General features: G+C 38.0%; 1 protein-coding gene across 2 annotated transcripts in view; it reads right to left on the reverse strand.

Annotated features, from left to right (window-relative positions):
- The window catches only part of THSD7B (thrombospondin type 1 domain containing 7B), an 882,043-nt gene that overhangs the window by 514,570 nt on the left and 339,501 nt on the right, over positions 1–27,972 (reverse strand). For both annotated transcript variants that reach the window (XM_058301029.1, XM_071216471.1), the window contains one exon: positions 16,143–16,312. In XM_058301029.1, the coding sequence (XP_058157012.1) occupies positions 16,143–16,312 (170 nt within the window). The remainder of the gene's footprint in view (positions 1–16,142; positions 16,313–27,972) is intronic.

The following is a 27,972-nucleotide window of genomic DNA, read 5'->3' on the forward strand; positions in this document are numbered from 1 at the left end:
TCTATGAGATGAAAATGAATATATTCTATTATTTCCACTTAAGAAAGAGATAAATTGAAGCCAAAATTGAGTAACATACCCATCTAAGGCAAGTATCATTATCAGTGATAGAGACAGAATTATAATTCAGCCCACCTAATCTCCAGTTCAGTATTTCTTCCTATTTAACGACATTTTATAAAAATAATAACTATTATTTTTACTTTATGTACACTTGAAAATTTCCATAATGAAAGTCTTATTTAAATTATTATTAGCTATCCAAATGTGTTACCTATAACAGAATTTATGCTGCGCCTGCTGTAGGTAAAAATTCATATTCCTTTCTCTTAAAGGATTGGAATAACTTGGCATATTGAGCCTTTGCTTTAAAATTCCAAACCCATGAGACATCTAGAGGGTATTAATTATCAAATGGGGTGGCAGAGAATAAGTGAAATAGGTCCTAAAGAGAAAGCAGTGTTACAGAAAATAATGTTATTTGAACAACTTTTCCTCAGGGTTTCAGAAAGCTAGAGCAACAAAAATTACTGTAAGAACAATAATAGAAAACTATATTTTATTTCTCTAAGCATTTCACCTTATAAATATTATGAAATAATAGTTTTTAATATCCTAAGATCATACATATTCCATTATACTTCCTTTATATAATTCTCAGAAATATTTTTAAAGTATCCTTAGATAAATTGACGATGACTCATCTATTGATGCAAATTCTTAACTTTCTGGTATAGAATTTCTAGTCTATCATGTCTACAAGCCAAGGATTTGGAAGAATCATTTTAAATTTCATATATCAATAGTTTCTTCAGGAGAATCCAATCTATTACACATTTACCTTTCTATTTTAAATTCTTCTCATAGATTATTAGAGGATCGTTTACCTCCATAGCTCAATACCTAACAATCTGTTTAATTCAGGGAAAGAGAACACATCTCCCAAAATGTGTTTAGCTACTGTACTTTCAAAAAACAGGGTGCTATCTTTAGAACTGTTACAGTTTTCTCTTTTCAATTAACATCTTTATTTCAAATTCACAAACATAAAAAAACAGTAAAAGGCAGCTCAATAACTTACGGTAACATTACTCCTTAAAAGTTCTTTTTCAGGCATTTTTATCTCATCTAATTTCAACTGCTACCTCAGAAGTTCCTCTAGTGTCCAGAAAGATACATAGATGAACACAAATTAGTTAAATGACATTGTCAAGGTCTCCTTATTAATGAAAAAAATCAAGAGGAAAAAATGCTTAATCATATTCGTATCTCACAAAACCAAACCCCATATGCTTTTTTTACCTTTAGAATTAGTATACCAATTTTGCTTTTACTACAAAAAAAATTAAAATGTTCCTGTTAACTATAGTCCATAAATTACATTAGTTACATTTTCCCTTGTGTCACCACATTGAAACAGAACATTCCTGTATTCATATTAACCACAATCTTCAACTCCTTCCAAAATCATTGTTATACATTCTCAATATTATGTTCCAGCTGTTCTCCAACTAACAATTCATCTTTCTAAACTTCTCATTTTAGCCACAATCATATCCATAAATCAACAGTGTTTCTCACATTCATTATAATGTGTTACCATAAGTTCCAACCATTACCACATATTTGTTTGACCTTATTAAGCTTTCTACATACACTCAGCATCTTCTCTCCCTTCTCATCCCATATTCCATCTCCCACCAGCCTACACTTCATAGTCCAACTCCATAAGTATACTCACTGTATTTAGTTCTTATCAGTGAGACCATAAAATATTAGTCCTTTTGTGTCTGTTATTTCACTTAATATAATATCCTCAAGGTTCCTCCATGTCTTCATGTGCTTCCCCAATTGATTTCTTCTTACATTTTAATAATATTCCATTGTATGAATATAACAAATTTTGTTATCCATTCATCAGTTGATGAACACTTAGGTTGTTTCCATCTTTTGGCAATTGCAAATAATGCCACTATGACTATCAGTGTGCAAATATCTGTTTGCATCCTTGCTTTCAGTTCTTCTGCATATATTCCTAGCACCATAATTACTGGATCATGTGGCAGTTCTATGTTTGGTTTCCAGAGGAACTGCCAGATCATCTTCCACAGAGGTTGTACCATTTTCACTCCCAACAACAGTGAAGGACTGTTTCTATTTCTCCACATCCTGTCCAGCACTTGAAGTTTTCTCTTCTTTTATTAATGGTCATTCTGTTTGGTGTGAGATGATATCTCATTGTTTTGATCTGCATATCCCTAATAGCTAGTGATGTTGAACATCTTTTGATACTTCTTTTGGCCATCTGTATTTCCACTTTAGAAAAATGTTCAATTCTCTTGCCCATTTTTTAATGGGGTTACTTGTCATTTTGTCAGTAAGTTCTATGATCTCTTAATATAACATCAATCCCTTATCAAATATATGGTTTCCAAAATTTTTTCCCATTGAATAGATTGCCTTTTATTTTTCTTGACAAAGTGTTTTGAAGGACAAAAGTATTTGATTTTGAGGCAGTCCCATATACTGTTTTTTCTTTTGTTGCTCATGCTTTCAGGTACAAGGTCCAAGAAACCACCAACAACCACAATATCTTAACGTTGTTTCCCTATATTTTCTTCCAAGAATTTTTAGGTTCTAGTTTTTATATTCAGGACCTTGATCCATTTTAAATAAATTTTTGTATAAGGTGTGAAATAAGGGTCCTCTTTCTTTTCGATATACTCAGTTTTCCCAGCACCATTTTTAATAGACTCTTCTGACCCAGCTGAGTGGATTTGAGAGCATTGTCAAAAATCACTTGATCATATATATGAGGGTCTATTTCTGAACTCTCAATTTTATTCCATTGGTTAATGTGTCCATCTTTATATCAATATCATGCTGATTTTACCACTGTAGCTAGATAACTGTGCTTTTATGTCTGGAAGCGAGAGTCCTCCAAATTCATTCTTCTTTTTAAAGATATTTTTTATTATCTGGGGGATCTTATCCTTCCAGATAAATTTGATAATTGGCCTTTCCAATTCTACAAGGGAGAATATTGGAATTTTTATCAGGATTACATTAAATCTGTAGATCAGTTTGGTTAGCATTTTCATCTTAATGATATTTAGCCTTCCAACCCATGAACAGAGAATATCTTTCCATGTATTTAGATCATTAATGGTTACTTTTAGCAATGTTTTATAGTTTTCTATATTTTTTTTTGCAGGCTTTCAAGTTGTTCTTTATGCTCATACAATCTCACCTTAGTATCCTTTATCTGTTTAGCCATTATGTTCCTTCATTTCCCTAAATTGATGAAGGAGGTTTGTTTACACATCATTTATATTAGTTGTCTTAAATCCTGAGTCTCATCTAGATTGTTGGCCTGTTCCTTTGACTGGTCCATATTTTCCTGTTTCTTACTTATCTTTCGTTGATACCTAGGCATCTGCTTATGTTGGTAATTTTGCTCTGTTTATCAATTCCTCCACTTTTCCTAGTGGTTTTATTTCACAGCTCTTCTTTGATTTTTAGTTTAATTTTTTCTAAAACTTTAATATTGCCCTGTTTAAATAGTTAAAACTGTAGCAATGTACTGCTAATGGGGCTGGACCAGGTCTACCATGCCTGGGAAAGAATCTGGAGAAACCAGTCTGTCTTCCTTCACTTTCCCAGCTGGCCAGTAAACAGTACTCCTTGGTAAACCCTTCCATGGAGAGGAATCCTTCAAATTCCACTATCTCTTCTGACCTAGTAAATTATGGTAGTTACATTCACCATAGAGAAACCACAATCAGCCCTCGTCCACACCATTCCTCTTCCTGGCAGTGAATCTGTCCTTTCCCCACTCCACTGATGAATCTGTCCTTTCCCCTCTCCATGGGCCACTCAGCTGCAGGTTTTACTGAGGTTGTTTGCCTGGGGGTGGAGGAGTGAGGTTGGGATGGGAGGTGTTTCCAGCTGCAGGAGTATCAACTCATGGTTTTCTCTTTGGCCTCCCCATCTCTGTGTCTCCAGTCCCTCCTGGACAAGGCATGCAGCACTTCCCTGGTCCCCAAAGCGACTCCCTTGGACCACTTCTAACCTTCTCCCCTGTTTTGCAAAAGAGCTGTGTGCTGCCTGAGCTATTTCAATGCCATCTTGGATCTGCAGACCTTTACAGTTCTTGATATGTGCCAGTTGACACTTGAGGTTATGAACAGTTCTTCCTACAATGCCTTTGACAATTTCCTTGGAAATTCTGTGTCTCAACTCTCCTTACTATTTTTGTTCTAAGAAATTCTTACTAATTGTATTCTAGGAATTTCTGTCCACTTCATTTAAACAACGAAGCAGCCCTTAGAAATTTTTTAAGTCAGAATTTGGGGTACATGTTCAATTACACCCATTTCAAAATGTTTACATTCACACTTTCTCTATGTAAAAATGTGGCAACAGAAGGCTTCTTAAGTCATGGTCTATGGATTCCTTGCCTTAGAATCAAATGGTATGCTTTGAACGGGATGCCGCTATACCAAATTCCTACATCTCAGGCCCCAGATCTGTGAGACTCTGAACACACACCACAGATAGAGAACTCCTAGAGCATTGCTATTGTCAAATGAATAATCAATTGTTCCCTAGAAGATATTGACTCTAAAAGAACACTGTGCTTATTGAGTATTTATGTCAGCCACTACACTATGATTTTCCCCCTTTAAATATGGGGCATCTCATTTAATCCTGACATCTCTACTTAAGTGTCATTCTACTGATAATAAAACTGGAAGCCTAAAGAGGCTTTGTGACTTGCCAATATCATATAGCTGGGAAATGGGAGAGCTGGTATTCAAATCCAGCAAGCCCTACTTCAGAGCATAAATCTTAATTACTAGGTTATATGGACCTCTGCACTCTTCACTCTTAAAGAATGAGACTGGGCCAAATGATTAGTTCTCAGTGGAATGTAAGAAGTACATCAATTCTCAGCCAAGGTGTTTAAGTTATAGTCTAAATCCTCCTGCTCTCTGATACCAAATGATACAAAGTTATGCTATCATCAAGACAGAAGTGTATCCAGGATGAGCCTCCCTGGCACCAAGGGATTATTTCTAAGCATCAATAAGAAATGCATCTGGAGAACAAACCAGACCAAAACAGGGAAATATTAAATAAAAGCTATGGCTAAGAGATTTCATGGTGGATGTCATTCTAGAGGATATGCTTATGCAGGTCTCATGCAAATTTCACAAACTGCCACAGTAAAAAAAAAACCTCAAACAAGAGTTCTCCTGAGGGATCTATGGCCATCTGGATGCCATAGGCAACCCCCTTGGCAGGTCCTATCTAGGAATATATGAAAATCTATCTCTCCAATATAACATAGTTATACTCACTTATAATTTCCCTCATCATGATTCTTCTAAGACTTACTTGAACCTATAATTTTCAAGGTATCTGTGAAATACATTTCTCAGAGACTTAAATCTTCAGATTGTTCATATGCTGGTTGAGCCCTGAAATCCAGAAGATTTGCAGCCAACTCCTACTCTCCAGTTCTGTGGGCTTGCCCTGGACAACTAACAAAATGATGATGATGGATCAGTTCCATCCCAAAACCAAGGAGTATCTTCAACAGCAAGCAAAACAGTTCCTTTCCTCTGCCTAATAATATCTAAGTTTCCTCTCAGCCCGAAGAAGACATCATCCCAAATCCTTCAAGACTGAGGAATGAACAAAAATAAGAAGGTGTGTGTGTGTGTAACCATGTACTACAGCATATTTATTGTTATTATAGTTATTATCTTGTATTATCTTGTATTATAGTTATTATCTTGAATAACTTGTAACACTGATATTAAAATAAAATTTTTTTTTAAGTATGGGAAGTCAGTGAAGTCATTTTGCATGGGAATGATACACTCGAAAAGCTTTCTTAAGGTTGCTTTGGCAGAAATGTGAAGGAGAAAAATAGCAGTAACTAATATTCATTAAGTGACATTATACTGTAGTTGTGTAACTCTAATCTTGGCCTCCATCTTCATATGGCTTTCTTCCCTTTCTTGTCCTCTTTTATCTCTTATAAGGATACTGGTCATAGATTTAGGGTTCAACTGGATAATCCAGAGTGACTTCACCTCGAGATCCTTAGGATGATTACATTTGCAAGACACTTTTTTCCAATTAAGGTCACATTCACAGTTTCTGAGACATGGCTATAACTTTTGGAGGGCTAACATTCAACCCGCTACAGATGGAAATAAATAAACAAAAAATAAAATATACATTTTGAAGTAGAATTAGGATTTGGTGACAGATTGAAAGTGGGCAGGGGGATGAATGGCAATGAAATATCAAGGCCATTTCCCAGGTTTCCAGCCAGAGCAGAGAGAGAGAGAGAAAATTCCCTGAATTGTGGAACACTGGAGAAGAATTTGATATGGGGGTGGGAAGGATAATGAAGAGGAAACAGTGAATTCCAAATGCCCAGACTATTAAAATATAAATAGCTGTGTCCAGTACTGAACTCCAAGCATAGAAATATTAAAGCTTATGTAAAGTTTCATCAAGAGTCCAAATACAATTAAAGTCATAGAAAAGCATATCTTAAAAGAACAAAACTAATTACCCCAGATGGAGAATCACAGAATCTGGGAATTAAAAGTTGCATCAAAATCCAACTGTATTCCAACTTTTCTCTTGATATAGGAATCAATACCTTCTTCAGTATGCATGAGAAAATGGCCAGAAGATACGAAGAGTAATTTAACAACTCCGAAAGACATAGAGGTCTTACTAAGTGACTATTCTGTCTTGAGAACAGAATGTGATGAGGAGTTTAAAACTAAATCATGTGGATATATTGATTAATAGAATTGAATTGAGAGTTCAGAAATAGACCCTCACATATATACTCAATGGTTTTTGACAATTCTACTAAACCATTTGTTTCTTCAACAAATGGTACTGGGAGAACCGGACAGCCATACCAAAAGACTAAAAAAGGACCCCTATATCTTATACCTTATATAAAAATTAATTCAAAATGGATCAAAGACCTAAATTTAAGAGCCAGGACCAAAAAATGGGTGTAGTTGTGGTTTAAAGGGGAAGTGTAGAGCCATGAATATCACTGGAAGAAAAGCTAGAGGATAAACCAGGGGACTATTTAACATAGTGAAGCCTGTTGTAGAGGATGATTGTGGTTAATTGTACAAATACAAGAGTATTCTTCCATGCACTAGAACAAATGTACACCAATATTACAGTTAATAATAGGGTAGTATGTGAGAAAAAACCTAATGCAAACTATAGACTATAATTAACAGTGAGACTGTAATTATTCTTTTATCAATTAGACCAGAGGTACTATACCAATGCCAAGTATCAATAATGGGAGTGTATGGGGTATGTGATTTTTCTCTTTGGAGCAATTAGAATGTTCTTATTCTGACTGCTGTGATAAATGTATGACTCTGTCATTATATCTAGAGGCACTGATTGTACATTTTGAATGGATTATATGGTGTGTGAATACAACTGTTCTTAAAAAATACTGTTGGGTTGCTGATGTGGCTCAGTGGTTTGAGCACTGGCTTCCCACATACAAGGCCCCAGGTTCAATTCCCAGCCCTGGTACTATTTTTTTAAAATTGTTTTTTAAATATTGTACTGTAATTATGTAAGATGTAATCACCAAGAAAACTAGGTGGAGGGTATATGAGCTCTCACTGTACTATCCTTCCAACTTCTGTGAATCTATAATTATTTCCAAACAATAAGTTAAAGAAAAAATAAAGCAAACCATGAAAAGTACTATATACTATAACAAATTGGTGAGAAAGTAGTGAGATTTTCCTGCAAGAAGGTTTGGGCAATAAGTAGATATTTATTCTATATACTACTTGCCAATGAATCCACATGTTTCAACAAGGCTGTAGAAATAGATTTGGAAAGAATAGTTTTGTTTCAGAAATTGCACTGCCAAGAGAAACCTCATTACCTCTTGGCTTGGCATTCGAGAAAAATTTAGTACAGCTGACAAAATAAAGTTGAGTGAGACACTCAACTAAATATTGTAAATGTACTAGTCTGGGCATGTTTTTCCAAATACAATCTTCTACTCTGAAAAAGTGAACTTAACTGTTCATTAATGAAGTGCAGGTGTATGTGAACAACTGAAATGCAGAAAAAATTGGCCCAAAGTGAAAAAAAAAAGGCCTAAAACCAAATGTTAAGATATACTTCATGCAGGGGTTTATATTCATTTTTTTGAGAAACATCTATTGCGCTCCAGGCAATGTGATGACTACTGTGAAGTCTGCCACAATCACTGAAACTGTTCTTGCATTCAAAATATATACCAAATGACAAAAGAAAAAAGAAAAAGAAGAGGAGGAGAAATGTGAAGAAATGGAAAAATTGGATGATGAGCAAGAGGAAATGTATATAAAGAAGAAGTGAAAGAAAAATGAGTGAGAGGAGAAAGAAGAGAGAAGGAAAATTAAGGGGGAAGAGAAAGAAGAGTTGTTGTTTACAGCTTCTGCCGTACTTCATGCCTATATTGTGTCTCATGGACCACTGCAATAAATTCTTAAACAAAGTGTCTCCCATTCATTTCTTCAATATATATTCATTGATTTTGGTTGTAGTTGGAATCCTCTAGAAAGCAGAGCTTAAGATTAGAATTTAGGTGTTGGTAGTTTATTTGGGAGGTGCAAGGCCAGGTCAGTAATGGTGAGGAAACGGTCAGAGGGAAGCGAGGAAAACATGAGGCAAAACTATTTTGATGTGTAATTGTGTTGGCTACCCTTTCCCATCAAACCGCACAGATATACAGCACATCACCCATGATATCTGAACTTGGCATACAGGATTTTTCTGAAAGGTCTGCAAAAAGAAACTGCACATGGGAATAATATATATGTGCACTGCCTCCCTTCTAAATCTTGTTTCTGACTGGTCAAGAATCACCCACAAAGAGATAAGCCTCCTACACTTCCAGGCTGTATCTTCTAGGTTGTAGCAGCCAGCCCATCAGCCACTAATGAGGAAGCGAGATCCCCTGTACCACTACATGGTGTTTTATCCAAATTTGAAGTGTGCTGGCAACCTCATGCTTGTAGAGCATCAACAAAGAGGAAGAAGAAGGTGATGAAAGAAATATGAGAAGGTATACAAAGGCTGTATTCAATACAAGCATCTTTTATTTGCAGGCAAAGCACCAAGTGCTGGGGAAACAATAGTGAACAACATAGATGTGGTCTCTGACCTCAAAGAGCATGCTCAGTAGCCTAAATAACAATATAGAAAAACAGGAAATTACAAAGCAGTGAGTTCAAGTGCTGTGATAATCAAGCAGCAGAGATACCTCAGTCATCTAAAAGGGTTTCCAGAAGAAACAATTTCTAGGAAATAATGATTATCCAGGTAATAGGTCTGAGCCAGGAAGTACATGTGTGATGATCGCAGAAAATGGGGAGGATCTTAGGGCCATGGTCTAGGTCCCAAAGACCTAGAGTGAGAAAGAAGATGCTCAGTATTGTTGAGGCTAGGGTCTGTGAAAGGAGACGCAGGGATGGAGAGGCAACAGCTCAAATTTTATCATCTGGTCATCATAAGGCCTAAGATTACAGCCAAAATTCTACTTCTGTACCCTAAATCCATAGCCCTTACCATCAACCACCCTATATTCACATCCAACTTGATTAATGGTTTCATTCTAAATATATCCCATGATTTTCCACTTCTGAGTCATTACTCACATAGCTTGCTTCACCTGAGATTTTGTCCCCTTCACATGTACATCTGCTTAAACCATGCATTTCCTTCAAGGTCCAGGTAAAAGCTTTCATCTCCACAAACGTACCCTATGCCCCCATTCAGCATTGGTTTAATCACTCCTTTTTCCAAATTCTCATTTTCTCATAAGTTTACTTACCCAATTTCTGTAGCTATTTAACTGCCTTATCTCCCTTCCAAGACTGTTACAAAGATCAAAAGTAACATGGTAGAGGTAAGTCATTTAAAACCATTTGTAGTTTCCCTACTATACTTTCTCTAAAGAGCAACTAGAAGGGATATAATTAACTCTGAACTTACTAAAAAGTCAACTGGTTAGTGTCACAATCAAAGATGCATGGGCAAAGCCACTATTTCCATCTAGGCTGGTCTCCTTGGCCTTAGGCATCCTCCTTGTATTGCTCTCCTTTGCATTCCTGACCAATCACTTCCCAGGGACTACTTCCCATCATGTCATGATCCTCAGATCTTCTATTTTATCTGATTCCATTCCAGGCCCTCTGGACCACCTGCCCTTGGCAGGGAACATTATTTCAGATAGCAGATCATGTTGGATTTGTCAACAGTAAAAGAATTCCTTTCTTGCTGCCACTTAAAAAACAAGAAGAATTCAATAAAACCCAACACTTCATGCTCTAGTCTAGAGGAGTTTTCCATTTTAAATTCCATAAAAATTTGCTATTTGCCTTTTGCATCATAGGCATTGTCACTAAGGAAATATAAAGAAGAAGCCCCAAGCACAGCCTTCAAGAATCTCTACAATATAACAGGTGGCAAAGACAGTGACAACAAAGGCTAGAAAGTAATGTGTTGTGACCAGGTGTGGACACAGTGCTGTAGGATTAGGAATGCTTCACAGTGCTGGCAAAGTATTAATAATGGAAAAAATTTAAACTAATATCGACTTTGAGTCCTTGACAATTTCCCTCCTCCATGATACCACATTCTTTGGTTTCAGCAATATACAGTACTGAATAATCAAATTATTTCCATTAATTTTGAAGGAATATGTAACAAATTGCTCAAAGGAAAACATTTGTTCTTCCTCCTGAAGAGATCAAATTAAGCAGAACCCACATGCCATGAAAAAGTCTGTATGACACTCTTATTTATTTTTCCCAGGAGCAATCACTACTCAGTGCTAGGCTTTCTCCTCAAATATCCTGCCTCTCTCATTTGCCCAGGACAGATTTCTCCTGTTCTCATTTGAATCATGTGAATTATATCTTAAGCTAAATAAATTAGGAGATTTTTAATGTCAAGAACAGCCTGATAATTTAATGAACCCTGAAAGTAGGAACTTTTCAATATTTTTGCTAAGCACAGTAATTCAATAAACATTTGCTATTTCATACTAATATAATTGTTACACTTGATTTTTTAAAAATCACTAAACTAAGATAAAAATAAAAGTAAAACCAAGTCTCAATTTATACTCCTGATGCCTTATCTGCCTTTAAGTATTTAATGTTCATTTGGGAGAGAATATTACACTCACACACACATATGGCTTATGTGGTTGATGTTTGCCTCTGCAATAAGGTAGGGATTAAATAATGGGATTCATATTGCTACTTTCTCTAACTCTTCTCATTCTTTTCACTGACAATTTGGGAAATAAGACTGCCAATCCCCATCTTTGGCAGTGTGACATTCTAAGTATTATCATCTCATAAAAAAAGGAGATGGAATTATGATCCTCTATCAATAAACTAATGACAAAATGGGCTTTTAATTCCTAAACTCTATCCTATACAGTTTGTGGGTTTGAGATTTAGAAAGATGAACTATAACCTAAAGGAATGTACAGATCTCTGGAGTTCATCTTACAATTTCTTTTTTGTTGTGGTTAAGGAATCCAGAACCATGCCTGTTGATAATCACTTCCTTCTCCACTTGGCTGAGCTTCTTCTACAACCATGATCCAAATAAGTGAAGCTATTTCTCAGGTAGAAAGATTACAGATCACATTCCTTTTTTCTTTTGGCCTCATGTGAACTGTCTTCAAATAGCCTTTGATAATTAAGAGCAGCTTATTTTTTTTCTGTTATCTCTGTTTCTCTGTTAGAATATGGCAAGAGAAAATGCCAAAAACCTCTTTAAAAGATCTCATTTCTCCTCTGAGTGTCAACATTAAGGGAAATTCCAAGCTCTCACTCCTTTCCTGACACCTTATTCTCATACCCAAATGAGTTCATTGACTTTAAATCCAATTTCTGAAGAAAGATAAAGGACATTTCCAGTCCCTCATTTGGTGGTGGAATGTTTCCTCCAACTGCCCCTTACAAAAATGTTCATCTCTTCAGATTGTAAAATACTTTATTTCACGTCACAGAAGCTTCCTGGAAACTCAGATGAGTTTGTAAGTAGGATATCACCACTCATAAGAATTCCCGTAGCTTTACTTTCTTCCATGCAATTAAGACATGAGATTCCTTCTCTGCTTGTATGTCAGCAATGGCGGGGGGGGGGCAGAGATTCTGCAATGGGTATCTATCATCTCAGAAGCTACAGAATGTCACACCAGGCCTAGTCTTCCAGAGTCATCACAACTTCCTATTTCCTGTGCTCTCCTTACACAGTTAACATACTAACACTGAAGATGTGAGGGCCTTCCATTCTACTACTTCTTTCCACATATTGTTCCCCCCTACCCACAACATTCTTTCCTGTGGATGCTCCAAATTGCCTTCCAGGATGACTTCCTCTCTGAAGACTACCCTGGGGAATGATGAAATGTTGTTAACCATGGGTATCTATAAGAGGCACGGGGCTTCAGACACTAGAGCACAATTTTTAGCTCAGTGTCTGTTCCAGTGAAAAGACTATAAATTACTGGGTGCACTTTTAGAACACCAATGCCTAGCATATAATCTAAAACATAGCTGGGACATGCTACATTAATCTTGAAAAACTAATGGATGTTTGATGATCATACACTTTACTTACCAAATGAATATACTTAAAACCAATTTTATGCACTAGAAGATTAGTACAATATTTATGTGTCTTACCAAAATTCCATCTGGGTCAGAACTGAAACCCAGAAACCAAAACATGTTAAGTCTCCATACACATCTTAGCCCCCCAGGACACACTTCTGATCTGATCCTGAATTCCCTTAATGCCAACTCTGGACCCAGTTTCATACAGACATGGACTTATCAAGAAATAATGAATCTGAAACATGAAAAAAAAAAATCCAGACACTGTTCTGATCAACTACAACCTCTCTGTCACCTTTTTCTGATTTTTAAATTTAGTTGTCTCATTTTATTTTGTTGTGTTCTGTTTTGCTTCCCATATTCATTGATATCCCACTATCTAGGCCGTATTACCATGAATGGAGTACATGTGCCCTGTTTTAATTAGATCTTAAAGGTACAATCTTTTCTTCAGGTTTTACCTTCCATGAAATGACCCTGGAAGGCAAGCTGAGTGGTCATAATTTCATGTGAGCAATTAGCAAGAAGGAAGTAGGATTCCCAAATCCAAGGTTTTAGTTTACAGGTAGGCAAGAATCACCCTTACTGAGGTTTCTGAATTTTAAAAGAGAAACACAATTCTCTCTAAAACAATAACTGTGAGACAAAGTCCTAAAAACTCCTCTACATTTCCATTCCTATATCTATTGGTTTGGATAACATTACTAGTAATACTACTCATGTTGATTGTTGCAGCACTGATTTGGCCATATCAAAAGCAGCACATGAATGCTGAATCAGATAAATATGCCGTAAGTGTATACTGTTCCAACAGCTGCCATGAATCAAGGTCAAATAGGAAGGGACATCTCCCAGAGTAAGTCATCAACAGAAATACATCAAAGTCAGGGTTCAGTCTCAGCATCTGATTGATGCCCCTGGGAGAAAATTAGCATTTATTTTCTCATTCTGGGATATAGGAATTCTATTGCATTCTACCACATGAGGTTCCATGGAAATGCCTTTGTTTCTTTTCCAAGATTGTGGGTTCCTCTAAGATGTGCTTCTTGGAATGCAGAGCAGCTAACTCATAGTGGGCAGTCAGAACTTCCAGGGAAGAAAAGTTAAGCAACTGCACCTCAGAGAGTGAAAAGAATAACCTTGTGTTTAAGGGAAAATTAACCTTTTGGAGACATCAATACCATTTGTGCCTGAGAAAAGAGTTTCTAAGATCAATGCTATTAAAACACTTTCTCCCTCAAAATCTAACATAACCAAAAAAAAAAAAAACTGCAGGAAATGTCTCCAATTTTTGCTTTTATTACTGCATTAGCAGAAAAGGTTAGTACTCTTTACATTCTGTCATCTTAATTGGGCAAATACTCTTTGGTCTCTTACAAGAGCAATTCAGTCGTTCTTCTGTGCTTAACTTGGGCCAAAAGGAAATCCTCATGTTACCAGAGTCTGCCAAGGTCTAACTATAGATGATAATAGTAAGAAATGAAAGCATTTATAAGAAATGAAAGTAATGAGTGAACAATCCTGTTTGCTTCCATATATGAACAAAATAAAACGTTTGATAAAGACTACAAATCAAAGTAGTAAGCTATCCTGTGCCTTCAATGCATTTGTTGACTGTGCAATATCATCTAACATAATTTTACTCATTGTATTCAACTGTGTATAAAATCACATGGTACTGTTTACTGATTGATATATTTACATCTCAGCCCCACATCTAGATGTTCCCTGAGAACTGGGATTATCAGGCATAGTGCTTTATAAGTATTTTCTGTTCCCAGGTGAATCTTGGTATTAATTTGGAAGTGCACCTTGGCCAAAGATTGTTTCCTCTTTATATAGATGCTTGAAGCAGATTTCAGTAGGGCTTAATAGGCTGCTAAATCTGCATTTAACATACTTCTTCTGTTTCAGCCCAGCCCTATCAGGCAGCACCTGATTTCCCAACTCTAGAACACCATCTTCCCACTTACTCCTTAATTACAATCTCCCTGCCCAGTAAATTTCCATTAAGAAAGCTGGAAAAGATTAAGCTTGATGGTGCTTTAGAAATAGGTGATCCATAAGAAAAGTCATTTTTGGTAAAGAAACTTCAGGAACATGGAATTTCAACAGAAGATTAAAAGTTGAAGCTAAAAATAAGTCAGTTAGAATATATTGGTTCCATAAAATTCTGATTTGTGTTGTTTCCTGAAGACTCCAGTACTGTATAGAATAGTAGAAAAGAAGAAAAGAGAGGGTAGAATAAAAGGTTCATCCAGATTTGAAAGAATAATCTGGAGCATTTTATCTAAATTCTATTCTTCCAATCCAGAGAGTAGTAGCAGTAAGCAGAATCATGTTATCGCCTGGAGCAGAAAGTATATAAGTTGCCACTTTCCAAAGGTGAAATTAGAGATGGAAGAAAATTTAATTATTATTTTTATGTATCTCCAGCCCTGTAAATGTAGCCCTTTGTCTTCAATAGTTGAAGAAAATACTAGGGAGTCTGTCTAGTTTGTCATAAGATTGCACCATCCCCCAAAACTATGTTTAACAGCTGCCTCTGGAACTCTGAGATGCCACATCACAAAAATGGCGCTGGACATGAACAGATTTACAGAATAAAATGGATGCATTTGAACAGCAAGACAGCTCACAACTCACCACCCCACCTCCAAGCAAAGCCCACAGGAGGAAAGGTGTGTGCACACCTGCCAGGCCTGATGATATATTCCCACCTTTACCGCTTCTGCAGGGCAAGGCTGTGTTCTCCAATATTGCTGGAACAGGCCCCCCATTCTTCCAGAGTAGAAGTGTCACTGTCTACTCTTGGTTTTTCAATGGACTTTCAAAAATCTGGACAAACTGTTCAGCCTCTTTTTGTTATCACTGTCCCAAACCTTGAAACAAATAGATGAGTGCAGTGGTTATGTTGGTCTAATGCAGAACTTAAACTGGAGGAAGTTTCTTCTTCCTCCTCTTCTTCCTCTTCTTGGGATAAATTAAAATATGGTAAAAAAAAAAAAAGCAAGAAACAAAACAAAAAAACAGGGGATCCTTCCCATTTGAAAGGAATACATCTATATAAACACTCACATTCACAAATTCACAAAAAAATACTCTTTGAGAAAAAATAGAGGGCTCCTCATTCATTACAAATTGACTCACTCCAGCATACCAGTCCCCAAAACTGTAACATTCAATTTATGCTATAGACTAAGTAGACTTTTCTCTTTTCACTATCACAATGACCCTTTGAGGCAGGTGTTGTTATTTTTACTATTATTTTTAACTATTCCAAATTATTGCACGTAGCAGTACTCAGGGATGTTGTGCAAACAGTCAACAGAACAAACATTAAATCAGTGGATGCTGAAGGTTTATCGTATCAAGGTGAATACCGGGGCATGGTGGTGGAGCACCTCTGTCCCCGAGCTGGCTGCCTACCTTCCTTGGCCTTCTGCAGAGTGGACGCCGTGGTGTTCTGGGCACAGTACACCTCCCGGGTCTGGATCCCACCCCCACAGACCGGTCCCGCTGCCTGCCAGAGGGGGTCCTGCTGCTCCACCAGGAGAGAGACTTGGCATTCTTTCCATTCCGAAGTCCTCCAGGAATACCTGTTGTGGTTTGATACATTTAAAAAGAAAAAGAAGGAATAAGGAAAATGTGAGAGTCAAAAGAAAACTTAAGGCATGACATCAGGAGCATAGAATCTCTCTTTCTAGGGTGAATTCTTTGCCTGTGGATAAGGAAATCTGCTGGCATTGAATTACTAAATCCCTTTAATTTCCCAGAGAAATCCACAACAGTCCACAGTGGTAACAGACAGCACAGAATGAAGGGAATAAAGGAAGGAAATATGAAATTCAGTGGGTGTGTCTCAGTCTTAAAGCTATTTGAGAGAGAAGAATTAGTTGGAAGTTGGAAGGAGTTGTCATTCTCCCTGAAATCCAAACGAAAGGACCTGATTCATAGCAACTGAAGTAGTCATGGAGTTTCACTTCATAAACTTCGAGATGACTGTGTGAAAGCTGTCCTTCTGTTTTTACTTACTAGGATAGTAAATGAGAAAGAAACGTTGTACACTTTTATTTTAAATAGAGATGACCTTAAACTTTTCATCCTTCTTGATATAAACATTTCTACCCATTTGACCCCTTGCCAGTTTGATAGAGGCATCCATATTAAAAATGAGTTAACACCAAGCCACTATATTTTTCACATTTACATCCATGCTGTCATTGAAACTGATTTTGGAATATGTTTCCTTAGCATAAACCAGTTAAGAAACACACTAATACATAAATGCACACATACATACACATGCATGCATGCAAATAAGGGGGGAAGCACAATGAAGTTTATACACAACTATACAGAAAGCAAACAGCTCTCACAGCACTGTACCTGGAGAATTATTTTAGACACAATTTCCTTTTGTGGGTTATTACAACATTCCTCAAACCCACAGTACAAATACAACCCTACAGCATTCATGTAAATACCATCAGAGTCATTAACTTCTGGAACAGTAAGTAAACGCTAAGACCGTGCTCGTATCTGCTGTCACATTTCAGATCATAGGAAAAATTCCTCTGCCTGGTGATTATTCAAAATTAAAAGAAGCATACATTACCAAGAAACTAGATTAAAAGCACAATCAAGAAGCAGATGCTAAAACCAAGATTTCTTCTTGGAGAAGAAATCTTATACTGATCTAATCCTCTCACAATGAATGGCATTTAAAATGCTTGAAAGCAGAGAAGCACAAGTCACATGAAAAGTCCATTATAGAAAAGGGATCTGGACAATCCTTTGGGATGTGTTGCCTACCCTTGACCTAACTTCTTCATTTTCATGTGGTTTTCTAAGGCTTGAAAATTATTCAGTGGGCTGGGATGGAGTATGAAGTACAGACAGAAGTCCTGTTAATGCAACATAAATATGGACAACAATACATTTCCAATTCCCGGGCTTGAGAGACAGAACTTCAGGTCTGCCTTTCCCCAGAAACAGCTCTCCTCCAAAGGCAAGACTCCAGAGCCTTTCTCCGCACTCCCACTGAGTCTCAGCCTATTCTCTACCTATGGTCAATAAGTAAGAGGTTTTGCCCCTGTCATCTCTGGGTCTCAAAGCACATGTAGCTCTGATTTTCAGGGCAAAATACAAAAGGATTAGAGTATGCTGGGGTCAACTGTTACCAGGTCCTTATCTCAAACGCTCTTCCCCAATATGTTCCCCAAAAGAAGAGCTCTCTAGCTATGAGTGAGGAAGTCAAACACAGCAGGTGAATATGAGGCTCCTGTGATGTAGTTAGTGAGTAAGTTGGACAGGTGTGCTTTGGAGTCAGACTGATCTAGCTTTACTATGAGCTTTGCCACTTACTAGCCAGGGAACTAGCACTCAGTTCTGTTTTCCCATCAGTAAAATGGGGACAATGATACCAAATACTGAGCCTGGCATATGATAAATTTCAAAAAATGTTAATTCCCTTTCTTCTTTTGTCCTTTTACATGTATCCTTTGTCGCTTGCTACCAAAGAAGACAAAATATAAACACATGCACACATGTGCACAATTAATATTTTATTGATGAGGATTTCATCAATTTTCATCAAAGGCCCAACTATTAAAGATGCCAAGATTGCCATGGTCTAAGTTCCAGCAACCAAGATTCAGCAAAGTGCATGAACCTACAGTTTAGACTTTAGCAAGTCACAGTAATGTGTGTCCTTGGTTGAAAGGAATGGGCTGTGCTAGATAAACTGCTTTTCCAGGTAATTTATCATGACCTTACAAGAATTAGCAACGGATGAACTTTGGAAGTCTTTATGGAGAAAAATGAAAAGGAAAGTTCAATGACTATAGTTTTACAACAAAAACCCTCTTGGTAGCTCATCAGCCCAAAACACCCAACTTCTATTCACTAGCAAATGATAAATTCTCTAAAGAAATATAAGACATTTATCGCTGTTGCTATTGTTTACCACCTCAGAGAAAATGCCAACCCAGCAAGACGCAAAGGGGAAAAGCACTCCAGTGAAGGGCTTCTACATTACTTTTTAAAACGTGGTTTTTTCATTGTCTTTGCTCATCTCTTTTTTCTTTATTTTGTTTTCCAAAAGTCCAATCTATGTTTAGTCACAAATCACCCGGCAGCCATGAAAACTGAACATTCTGAACTCCACCAACCTGAGAAAGCGTTTCTAGGATCTGACAGAATAAGAAATCAAAAGAGTGAGCTCGGCTAAGCGTTCCTCGCGTTCTGCTTTAGAAGTTGTTACAGTGCTAGTGCCCCAGCCTCCGGAAAACCGGCTTCCTGACTGCCTGGGTCGTTTCCTTTAATGGCGAGCACCCCTGTCAGTCACCGGTCCTTTCCTCCCTCCATCTGCCAGGTCCGTGCCTTTCACGGCATCATCATTTTGTCCTCCTGCTCAGGAGGGGATACGGCCACTCTCAAAGGTCAGGGTCTGACCTGCTATACCTGAACAGCACTTAGAAATTGGCTGTTGAAACGCCTCAAGCAGAGAAGAAAGTCATGCAATGCCAGCCATAAATCAATCCTCAGACCCCTTACCAAACGTGAGTGAACAGAACTGACTGACTTTTTTTCAAACGGTCTGGCTGAACAGTATAGACAAGGCACTAATTTATTTGTGCTACCAGGGAATCATAATATGTCCCCGAAGGACTAAGAATAGCAGCCAACATATGTTGTGGGCTGACTGCCAGGCACGGGGCTCTGGGCTAGGCATTCTAAGTCCATGACGTCATTTAATTCTCCCAGCAACCCTATGAAGAAAATAGTATTTCCCATTTTACAGAGGGGAAAACTGGCACTCCCAGGGACACATAATTAAGTAAGTGGAAAAACAGATTCAAAATCAGGTCTATCTGATTTCAAACACATATTCTTAACGCAACCCTGCTTCAGGTGGTACAAGATGCAAGCTTAGTAGACAACAGCTATTTTGCCTAAGCTTTACCAGCAAAAGTAAATGCTGGTCTGGCAGAGGAAATGGGTCCTTGTCTGAAAAAAAAGATGCATCTATTAACTCCTCTGTTGATGACAAAGATATTGTCAGTGACATATGACCAATAATATTTCACATTGTCAAAATATTTTTTTTCTTCTCAACACAAACAATTTGAGAACATTTTTAGCCAATGACATTAAAATTAGAGCACAGCAATCCCACAGGGTCAAATTTTAGCATTTTCAGGAGGGATATGCAGGTGAAAGAGAAACAAAAGATAAGCTAAATAAAGGAATCTCTGATAGTGGAAATTCAAATTCCCATTAAAAGGTGCATAGACAAATGTCTTATGAGGAAATCCTTCCCATGAGTTCTGAAATCAAATTCCCCACAGTGCCCTAGGTCATTCATTCTGAATATGGGTAAATCTGCCATCCTTTTATGTGGAAACAACTCTGATGGCCTACTGTTAGAGAGAGGGTCACATGTTTGGGAACTGTGGGTCTCCCAAACCTCTGAGGAGAGAAATGCTGGTCATATGAATTCCAAATCCACAGGGAAAACAAGTCCTAAAGGAAATTTTAGTTAAGATAAAGGTAGGTATGAGAAACCAAAGCCAGAGAGGAGCTAAAAGACAAGCCCCACAACAAGGAACCGAGAGAGTCTATAACTGCAAACAGGAGAATCGCATCCATCAGCCATGTGGGATCTAAGCCCCCTCTTGATTTAGAGGTGGAGTGGGCATCGCCATCCCAGGGTCCACAGGATGGAGGAATATAATATGGATTGGAGTGGACTTACTGGTATTCTACTCTAGAAATACTGTGACCCTAGCAATAGAAGAAACTATACCATTGATGTGGAGACACTGGCCACAGGAGTTGCTGAAGGCAGGGAGAGAGAAAAAGAGGTGTGATGTGGGGGCATTTTCGGGACTTGGAATTGTCCTGAATGATATTGCAGGGACAGATGCAGGACATTACACATCCTGCCATAACATGCTGAATGGAATGGATATGTAAACTATAATCCAAGCTGTGTAGCAATGCTCCAAAATTTATTCATCAAATGCAATGAATATACCACGCTAATGAAAGAAGTTGTTCATGTGGGAGGAATGGGGGAGTGTGATATATGGGAACTTCTTATATATTTTTTGTTTTTTGTTTTTTTTATTAATTTATTGAAGTATATCACTCATACATAATAATCATACATAAACAATAAGTGTATAATAATAGTTGTGAACTTACAAAACAAACATATATAACATCATACAGGACTCTCCTACCTTACCCTACCACCAATAACTTGCATTGTTGTTAAACATTTTTAACTAATGATTAAAGAGCATTGTCAAAATATAACTACTAACCAAAGTATTTTTCCCCCAACCAACCTGATTATTATCTTTATATAATTTATATATTAACATATGTAAAGAAGTAAGTGTATAGTAAAAGTTGTGAACTTATAAAGCAAACATGCATAACATCATTCAGGGGTCTCATACATCAATCTCCACCAACACCCTGCATCAAAGTGAGATGTTTATTACAAATTATGAAAGAATATTATCAAAATATTAATACTAATCATAGTCCTTATCTTACATTTGGTGTGCTTTTCCCTCAACCCACCCTATAAATATTTTTAAAATATATAAATTTTTTATGGCAGAAGTTGTAAACTTATAAAACAATCACGCACATGTGCAGAATTCCCAAACAACACCCCTCCATCAACACACCACACTGTGGTGGAACATTTGATACAGATAAGATAATATCATCTGATTGTTACCATGTCCACAGTGTACATTTGGCTCACATTTTCCCTACTGCCTCATTATCAACACAGTACATCTTTTGCATAGATGCAAGAATATTATATTATTACTGCTAACCACAGTCCATAAGTCACTCCAGCTGTATTTTTCCCATGCTTCTCCACATTCTCAGCACCTGCAGTAGTGATGTACATTTGCTGTAGTTCAGAAAGGACACTCTTGCATCTGTACCATCAACCACAATTCTCTTCCACCTCTTGGTTTACTGTGATATCCAGTTCCTAGATTATTCTCTAGCATTCTGTCAGTTGGTATTTATATACCTAGACTATCCTTTTCAGCCACATCCCCACGTATCAACTAGCTGTTACTATGTGTTACCATCCACTCTATATATTTCCACACTTTTACAGTAAAGCTAATTAAAACTACTACATATATTAAACATCAGTAGTCCATCTCAGTCCTCCTCTTATCTCCTTTAAGAATCCACCACCTACCACCAGGTCTTGAAGATATTTTCCTACAATTTCTTCTAGAGGCTTTATGGTTCTTGCTTTTATTTTTAGGTTTTTGATCCATTTTGAGTTAATTTTTGGATAAACTGTGGGATAGGGGTCCACTTTTCTTCTTTTTGGTATGGATATCCAATCCTTTCAGCACCATTTGCTGAATGGACTGTTCTGCCCTAACTGTGTGGGTTTGACAGGCTAGTCCAAAATCACTTGACCATACATGTAAGGGTCTGTTTCTGAAACATCAATTTGGTTCCGTTGGTCTATATGTCTGTCTTTATGCCAGTACTATGCTGTTCTACCACGAAAGCTAGGGAATATGGTTTAAAGTCTGGAGATGAGGGTTTGCTTTTCCTTTTTATGATGTTTCTGGCTATTCAGAACCCCTTACCCTTCCAAATAAATTTGATGATCATGTTTTCAAAATTTCTTTTTATTTTTTTTTTTTTATTTTTTATTTTTTTTTTAAAGATTTATTTATTTATTTAATTTCCCCCCCTCCCCTGGTTGTCTGTTCTTGGTGTCTATTTGCTGCGTCTTGTTTCTTTGTCCGCTTCTGTTGTCGTCAGCGGCACGGGAAGTGTGGGCGGCGCCATTCCTGGGCAGGCTGCTCTTTCTTTTCACGCTGGGCGGCTTTCCTCACGGGCGCACTCCTTGCGCGTGGGGCTTCCCCACGCGGGGGACACCCCTGCGTGGCACTGCACTCCCTGCGTGCATCAGCACTGCACATGGCCAGTTCCACACGGGTCAAGGAGGCCCGGGGTTTGAACCGCGGACCTCCCATATGGCAGACGGACGCCCCAACCACTGGGCCAAAGTCCGTTTCCCCAAAATTTCTTTTTAATACTGGTGGAATTTTAATCGGGATTGCATTGAATCTGTAACAATTTGAGTAGAATTGACATCTTTATATTTAGTCTTCCAATCCATTAGAATGTTCTTCCAGTTATTTAGGCCTTTTTGATTTCTTTTCACATTGAGTTGCAGTTTTCTGAATACAAGTGCTTTATATAGTTGGTTAAGCTTATTCCTATCTGAGTTTTACATGTCATATTTTATTTTCACCACTTTTTTGACATTTTCAGTTACTTTTATTGATATAATCTTCATTTATAGACCCTCTTCCAGGCCTCTCTCTCCTGTCTTTTCTTTTCAGGCTACAGCATACCCTTTAGTGTTTCCTGAAAATCTCATCTCTTACTTAGAAATTCATTCAGTTTCTGTTTATCTGTGAATATTCTAATCTCACCTTCATTTTTGAAAGACAGTCTTGCTGGGTGTAAGATTCTTGGCTTGAAGTTTTTCTCTTGTAGTTTCATAAATATATCAGACCACTGTCTTCTTGCCTCCATGATTTCTGGTGAGAAATCAGCACTTAATCTTATGGGGTATCCCTTAACATTATGCATTGCTTTTCTCTTGCTGTTCTCAGAATTCTCTCTTTGTCTTTGGCACTTGGCATTCTGATGAGTATGTGTCTCAGAGTTGGTCTATTTGGATTTTTTCTGATGGGAGTACATGCATCTTGGACATGGATATCTATGTCCTTCAATAGGGCTGGGAAATTTTCCACCATTATTTCTTCAAATGTTCCTTCTGCCCCTTTGTCCTTCTCTCCTCCTTCTGGAACATCAATGACATGTATGTTTGCATGTCTTTTGCTGTCATTTAGTTCCCTGATACCTTGGTTCAATTTTTTCCATTCTTTTCTTCATCTGTTCTTTTGTATTTTCACTTTCAGAGGCCATTTCTTCAAGGTCACCAATCTTTTCTTCTGCCTCCTCAAATCTGCTATTATATGATTCCAACATTTTTAAATTTCATTTATTGCACTTTTCACTCCCATAAGATCTGCTATTTTTCTACGTACGCTTTCAAATTCTTCTTTGTGCTCATCCAGTGTCCTCTTAATATTCTTAATCTCTTTAGCCATCTCATTGAATTTATTAAGGAGATTTGTTTGAACATCTATGATTAGTTGTCTCAACTCTTTTATGTCATCTGGAGGCTTATCTTGTTCCATTAACTGGGTCACAGCTTCCTGTTTCTTGATGTTGATTATAATTTTTTGTTGGTGTCTTGGCATCTGGCTTACTAGAGTATTTATCTGGGTGCAATTTTTCTCATTAGTTCAGGGCTTCCTGCCCTTTCACCCTTGCTGGTTGTGCAGCAGGAGCCAAGGTCATAATTAGTGCTATAAGCTGTGGAGGCTCAAACTGCCCCCATTGTGCCAGGGACCAATGAAGCTTCTCCCAACTTTTTTCTTTGGCAGGGGTACGGACAGATTCACAGCTGTATGGAATAATCCAAGTCATGCAGGCCTAGACTATAGTTGTCCGCAGACACTGATGAAGCTTCTCGCCCCTTTCTCCCCTACCTGGGGCATGGATAGAGCTGAAGGTGTTGGCAGCAATATATGCAGTACCGGTCCAAGATGACCGCATTTGCCCCAGTAGTCTTCCGATTTTCAGTCTGTGCCAGCCAAAGGTACCTGCAGTTACCTGGATAGGCTGGTACAAGGCCTGCCAGCCCCCTTCCTGCCAGAGTTGGGTCTGAAGCCTAGGCTAGGGCTGTAGGCCATGCTGGTTGACAGATACCGGTTCCTACAGTCACTGTGATTTTTCGGTCCTGGCTTCCCCTCAGGCTGAGGGAGAAGTCAAAATGGCAGCCACCAGTCTTTTTCCAACTTGGATTTATTCACATCCCATCTGTTCCCAGGGTTTTATCTTAGCCACCAAGCCTACCAATCAGTAGCCGAAATCGGCAGCCAACGTCTCCTCCTCCCATTTTTGAGAAATGGAGCTTCCAATTCCAGGCACAGAATAGCTCCTAGGGCAGCTTGTGCTGCCAGAGTAGGATAATCACTGGTCTCTGCAGCTTGGCTAGTAACTTCCCAGAGAGGATGGCACAGGTCCCTGCAGCTTCCTTCCTGTTGGAGGTAGAGGTGGGGACTAGGCTACGGCTGCAATCTGATCGGGATGGAAAGAAGCTGGTCTCCACCAGCACTGAGATTTTCAGTCCGTCCCACTTCCCCTTGAGCCGGGCATGGAATTAAGATGGCAGCTACCAGTCTCTTTCTAACATGGACAGGCTCAAACTTTAGCTGTTCTCAGAACTATACTTTAGCCTGCTGAATTTACCCATCAGTAGCTCACATTGGTACCCAACCATCTCTTCCTTCCCCAATTTTTTGGGAAGTGGAGCTTTCAATTCTAGCCACGGAACAGCTCCTGATGCCACCAGTGGATGGGCACCAGCTTCCATGGCGTGGAGTGCTCTACTTACTAGTCTTCCCTGCAGATGGGCAGTCTACTCCTTCCATTCCTTCAAGGATGTGGCAGGATGCTCTTCTGGCCTCCTGGAACCCCCAAACAGGTGCTTCAGCTAGCTCCAGAGAGTGCTAGGTGTCTACTAACTGCCCTGTAACAGGAACTGACTCTAGAAGCTCCTTACTCTGCTGCCATCTTGCTGGTTGTCTATATTTTTTAACGTAACATTTTGTGTGCTCTATGTACATTTTAAAAATTAAAAAATGCTTTTAAAAGTTAAAAAAAAGAAAAAGAAATGTACCTGCCCACATGCTAAGAGAATCACTCTCTCATCCTTCTGTTCCTTCATCCTTTCTTTCAGCAAGTGATGCTTGAGATTCAATGATGTGCCAGGTACAATTACTATTCCAGGCAATAGAAATGCATAGCAGTGACTGAGACAAATTCCTTGATCCTGTGAAGTTAACTTACATAAAAACATTTATATATAACCTGGTGTCTAATAATGCAAGGAAGCAAGAGATGGGCTAGGGGAGCTACTTTGGTGCTCTGAGCAAGGAAGGCCCCAGAGTCTTGAATTAAATGAGGGAGAGGGCACAAGCATCAGTGGACTAGAAGTTTTATAAGCAGAAAGAACAGCGCATTCAAAGGGCCAAGGGAGGGAGACGGCTGGGCACATTCCATGAACAGCCCAGAAGCCAACATGGCTAGGACGGGTGTGTCCTAATGAGATGATGTACCTGATGTTTTTTTGTTTTTTTTTAAATTTTGGTATGACTCCATTATTAATTTATTACATGCTCTAAAATACAAATGCATAAAAAGCAATGGTAAAACTATGGATTAAGAACACAATATATATCAATATAATTTGTAACATGTTGGGAGGAGAAGGGTATAGGAAGAGTATATGCATGTGCTATTAAAGTTAAATTGATATCAAAACAAACAAATTTGTTACAGACTTAGAATATTAAGTTTTATCCCCATGGTAATCACAAAGTATATATATGAAAAATAGAAACAGAAAGGAATGAAAATGTACTTGAATAGGTAACATACCACAAATCAAATAAATAAAAAAGTAGGCATTAAAGGAAAAATTGAGGAGCAAAAAGGTATAATATTTACAAAGGTCATGTAGCAAAAATGGCAGAAAACCATCCTGTATTATCTATAGTTACTTCAAATATAAATGGATTAAACTCTCTAACCAAAAGTCAGAGATTGGCAGAATGGATTTAAAAAATGACAGGTACAGATCCTGCACTGGAAGATAAACACAGTTACATTGTCTTCACCAATGGACTTGTATGGCCATCTTGAGAGTCCTCTCAGTCCTGTGCACAAACCATTCTTAAAGAAAAACTGATTGCACCAGTCACAGAAGAAGAGCCAAGAGGCCCAAACAATAAGATCACTGTAGTGTGTGTTGGACAAGTTGATATGTCATGTGTCAGAAACATTTCTGAAAGTCTCTGGATGATGAATTTGCCTTTGTGGATATTTTGGAAGATAAACTCAAAGGAGAAATTATGGATCTGCAGCACAGAATCTTATTTCTTCAGACACCTAAAGTTGTAGCAGATAAAAATTACTCTCTGACTGACAACTCTAAGATTGTGGTAACAGTAGAGTCCATTAGCAAGAGGTGGAGATTTGCCTCAGTCTAGTTCAGATGAATGTTAATATCTTCATTCATTATTCCTCAGATCCACAAGTACAGTCCTGATTGCATCATAAATGTGGTTTCCAATTCAGAGGTTATTCTAACATGTTATCTGAAAACTGAATTATTCAAGTATTGTGTGATTGGAATTTGGTACAATCTGGATTCTGCTATATTTCATTATCCTGTGGGCTGAAAAACTTGGCATTCATCCCATCAGTTGTGATGGATGAACTTTGGGAGAACATGGTGATACAAGCATGGCTGTGTGGAGTAGAGTGAATGAGGCAGGAGTTTCTCCCTAAGAAATTAATCCAGAAATGGGAATGGAAAATGACAGTGAAAATTGGTAGGAAGTGCATAAGCTTGTTTTAGTTTGCTAAAGGCTGATGGAAGCAATCTACAAGAAATGTGTTGACTTTTTTTTTCTTCTTCTTCTTCTTTATTTTCTTTTAAATGTTACATTAAAAAAATATGAGGCCCCCATATACCCCCCACTCCTCTCACCCCACTCCTCCCACATCAACAACCTCTTCATCATTGTGGCACATTCACTGCACCTGGTGAATACATTTTAAAGGATCACCCTGGATACAGGGTGAAGGGTAGACTATGGAGGTGGGGTGCAGAATGGAGGGAGACAAGTTTAGACAACTTTGCCTGTCTCAGAGAGTCAGCGATGGCTTCAAATGTGGCAGTCTTAGTAAACATGGTGGGAAGATCAGAGCTTGAATATATTTGAAGATGAAGGTAAACTTCAAATGGATTAGACACGAGGTGGGAGAGAAAGAGATAAGTGAACTGAATATTTTTTGCCCCAAGTATTCATACCACAATTCCTGGGCATGAATTTGTAGATGAGACAGCCCAAGAAAGGGGCAACAACCCAGATATCAGTGCTATCAAACACTTTTATTAACTATGCAGTTCAGTTTTTCTTCATTTAACTCCTAGAATCTGTTATCTGAAGCTTTCTCATCATGCCTGAAACTCATTATCCGATTTCTTCCTATTTTCCCCATGATTAAGTCTACTCTTGGGAAACAGTCTAATAATGTA

Source organism: Dasypus novemcinctus, chromosome 7 (genome assembly GCF_030445035.2).
Source record: "Dasypus novemcinctus isolate mDasNov1 chromosome 7, mDasNov1.1.hap2, whole genome shotgun sequence".
Lineage (NCBI taxonomy): Eukaryota > Metazoa > Chordata > Mammalia > Cingulata > Dasypodidae > Dasypus > Dasypus novemcinctus.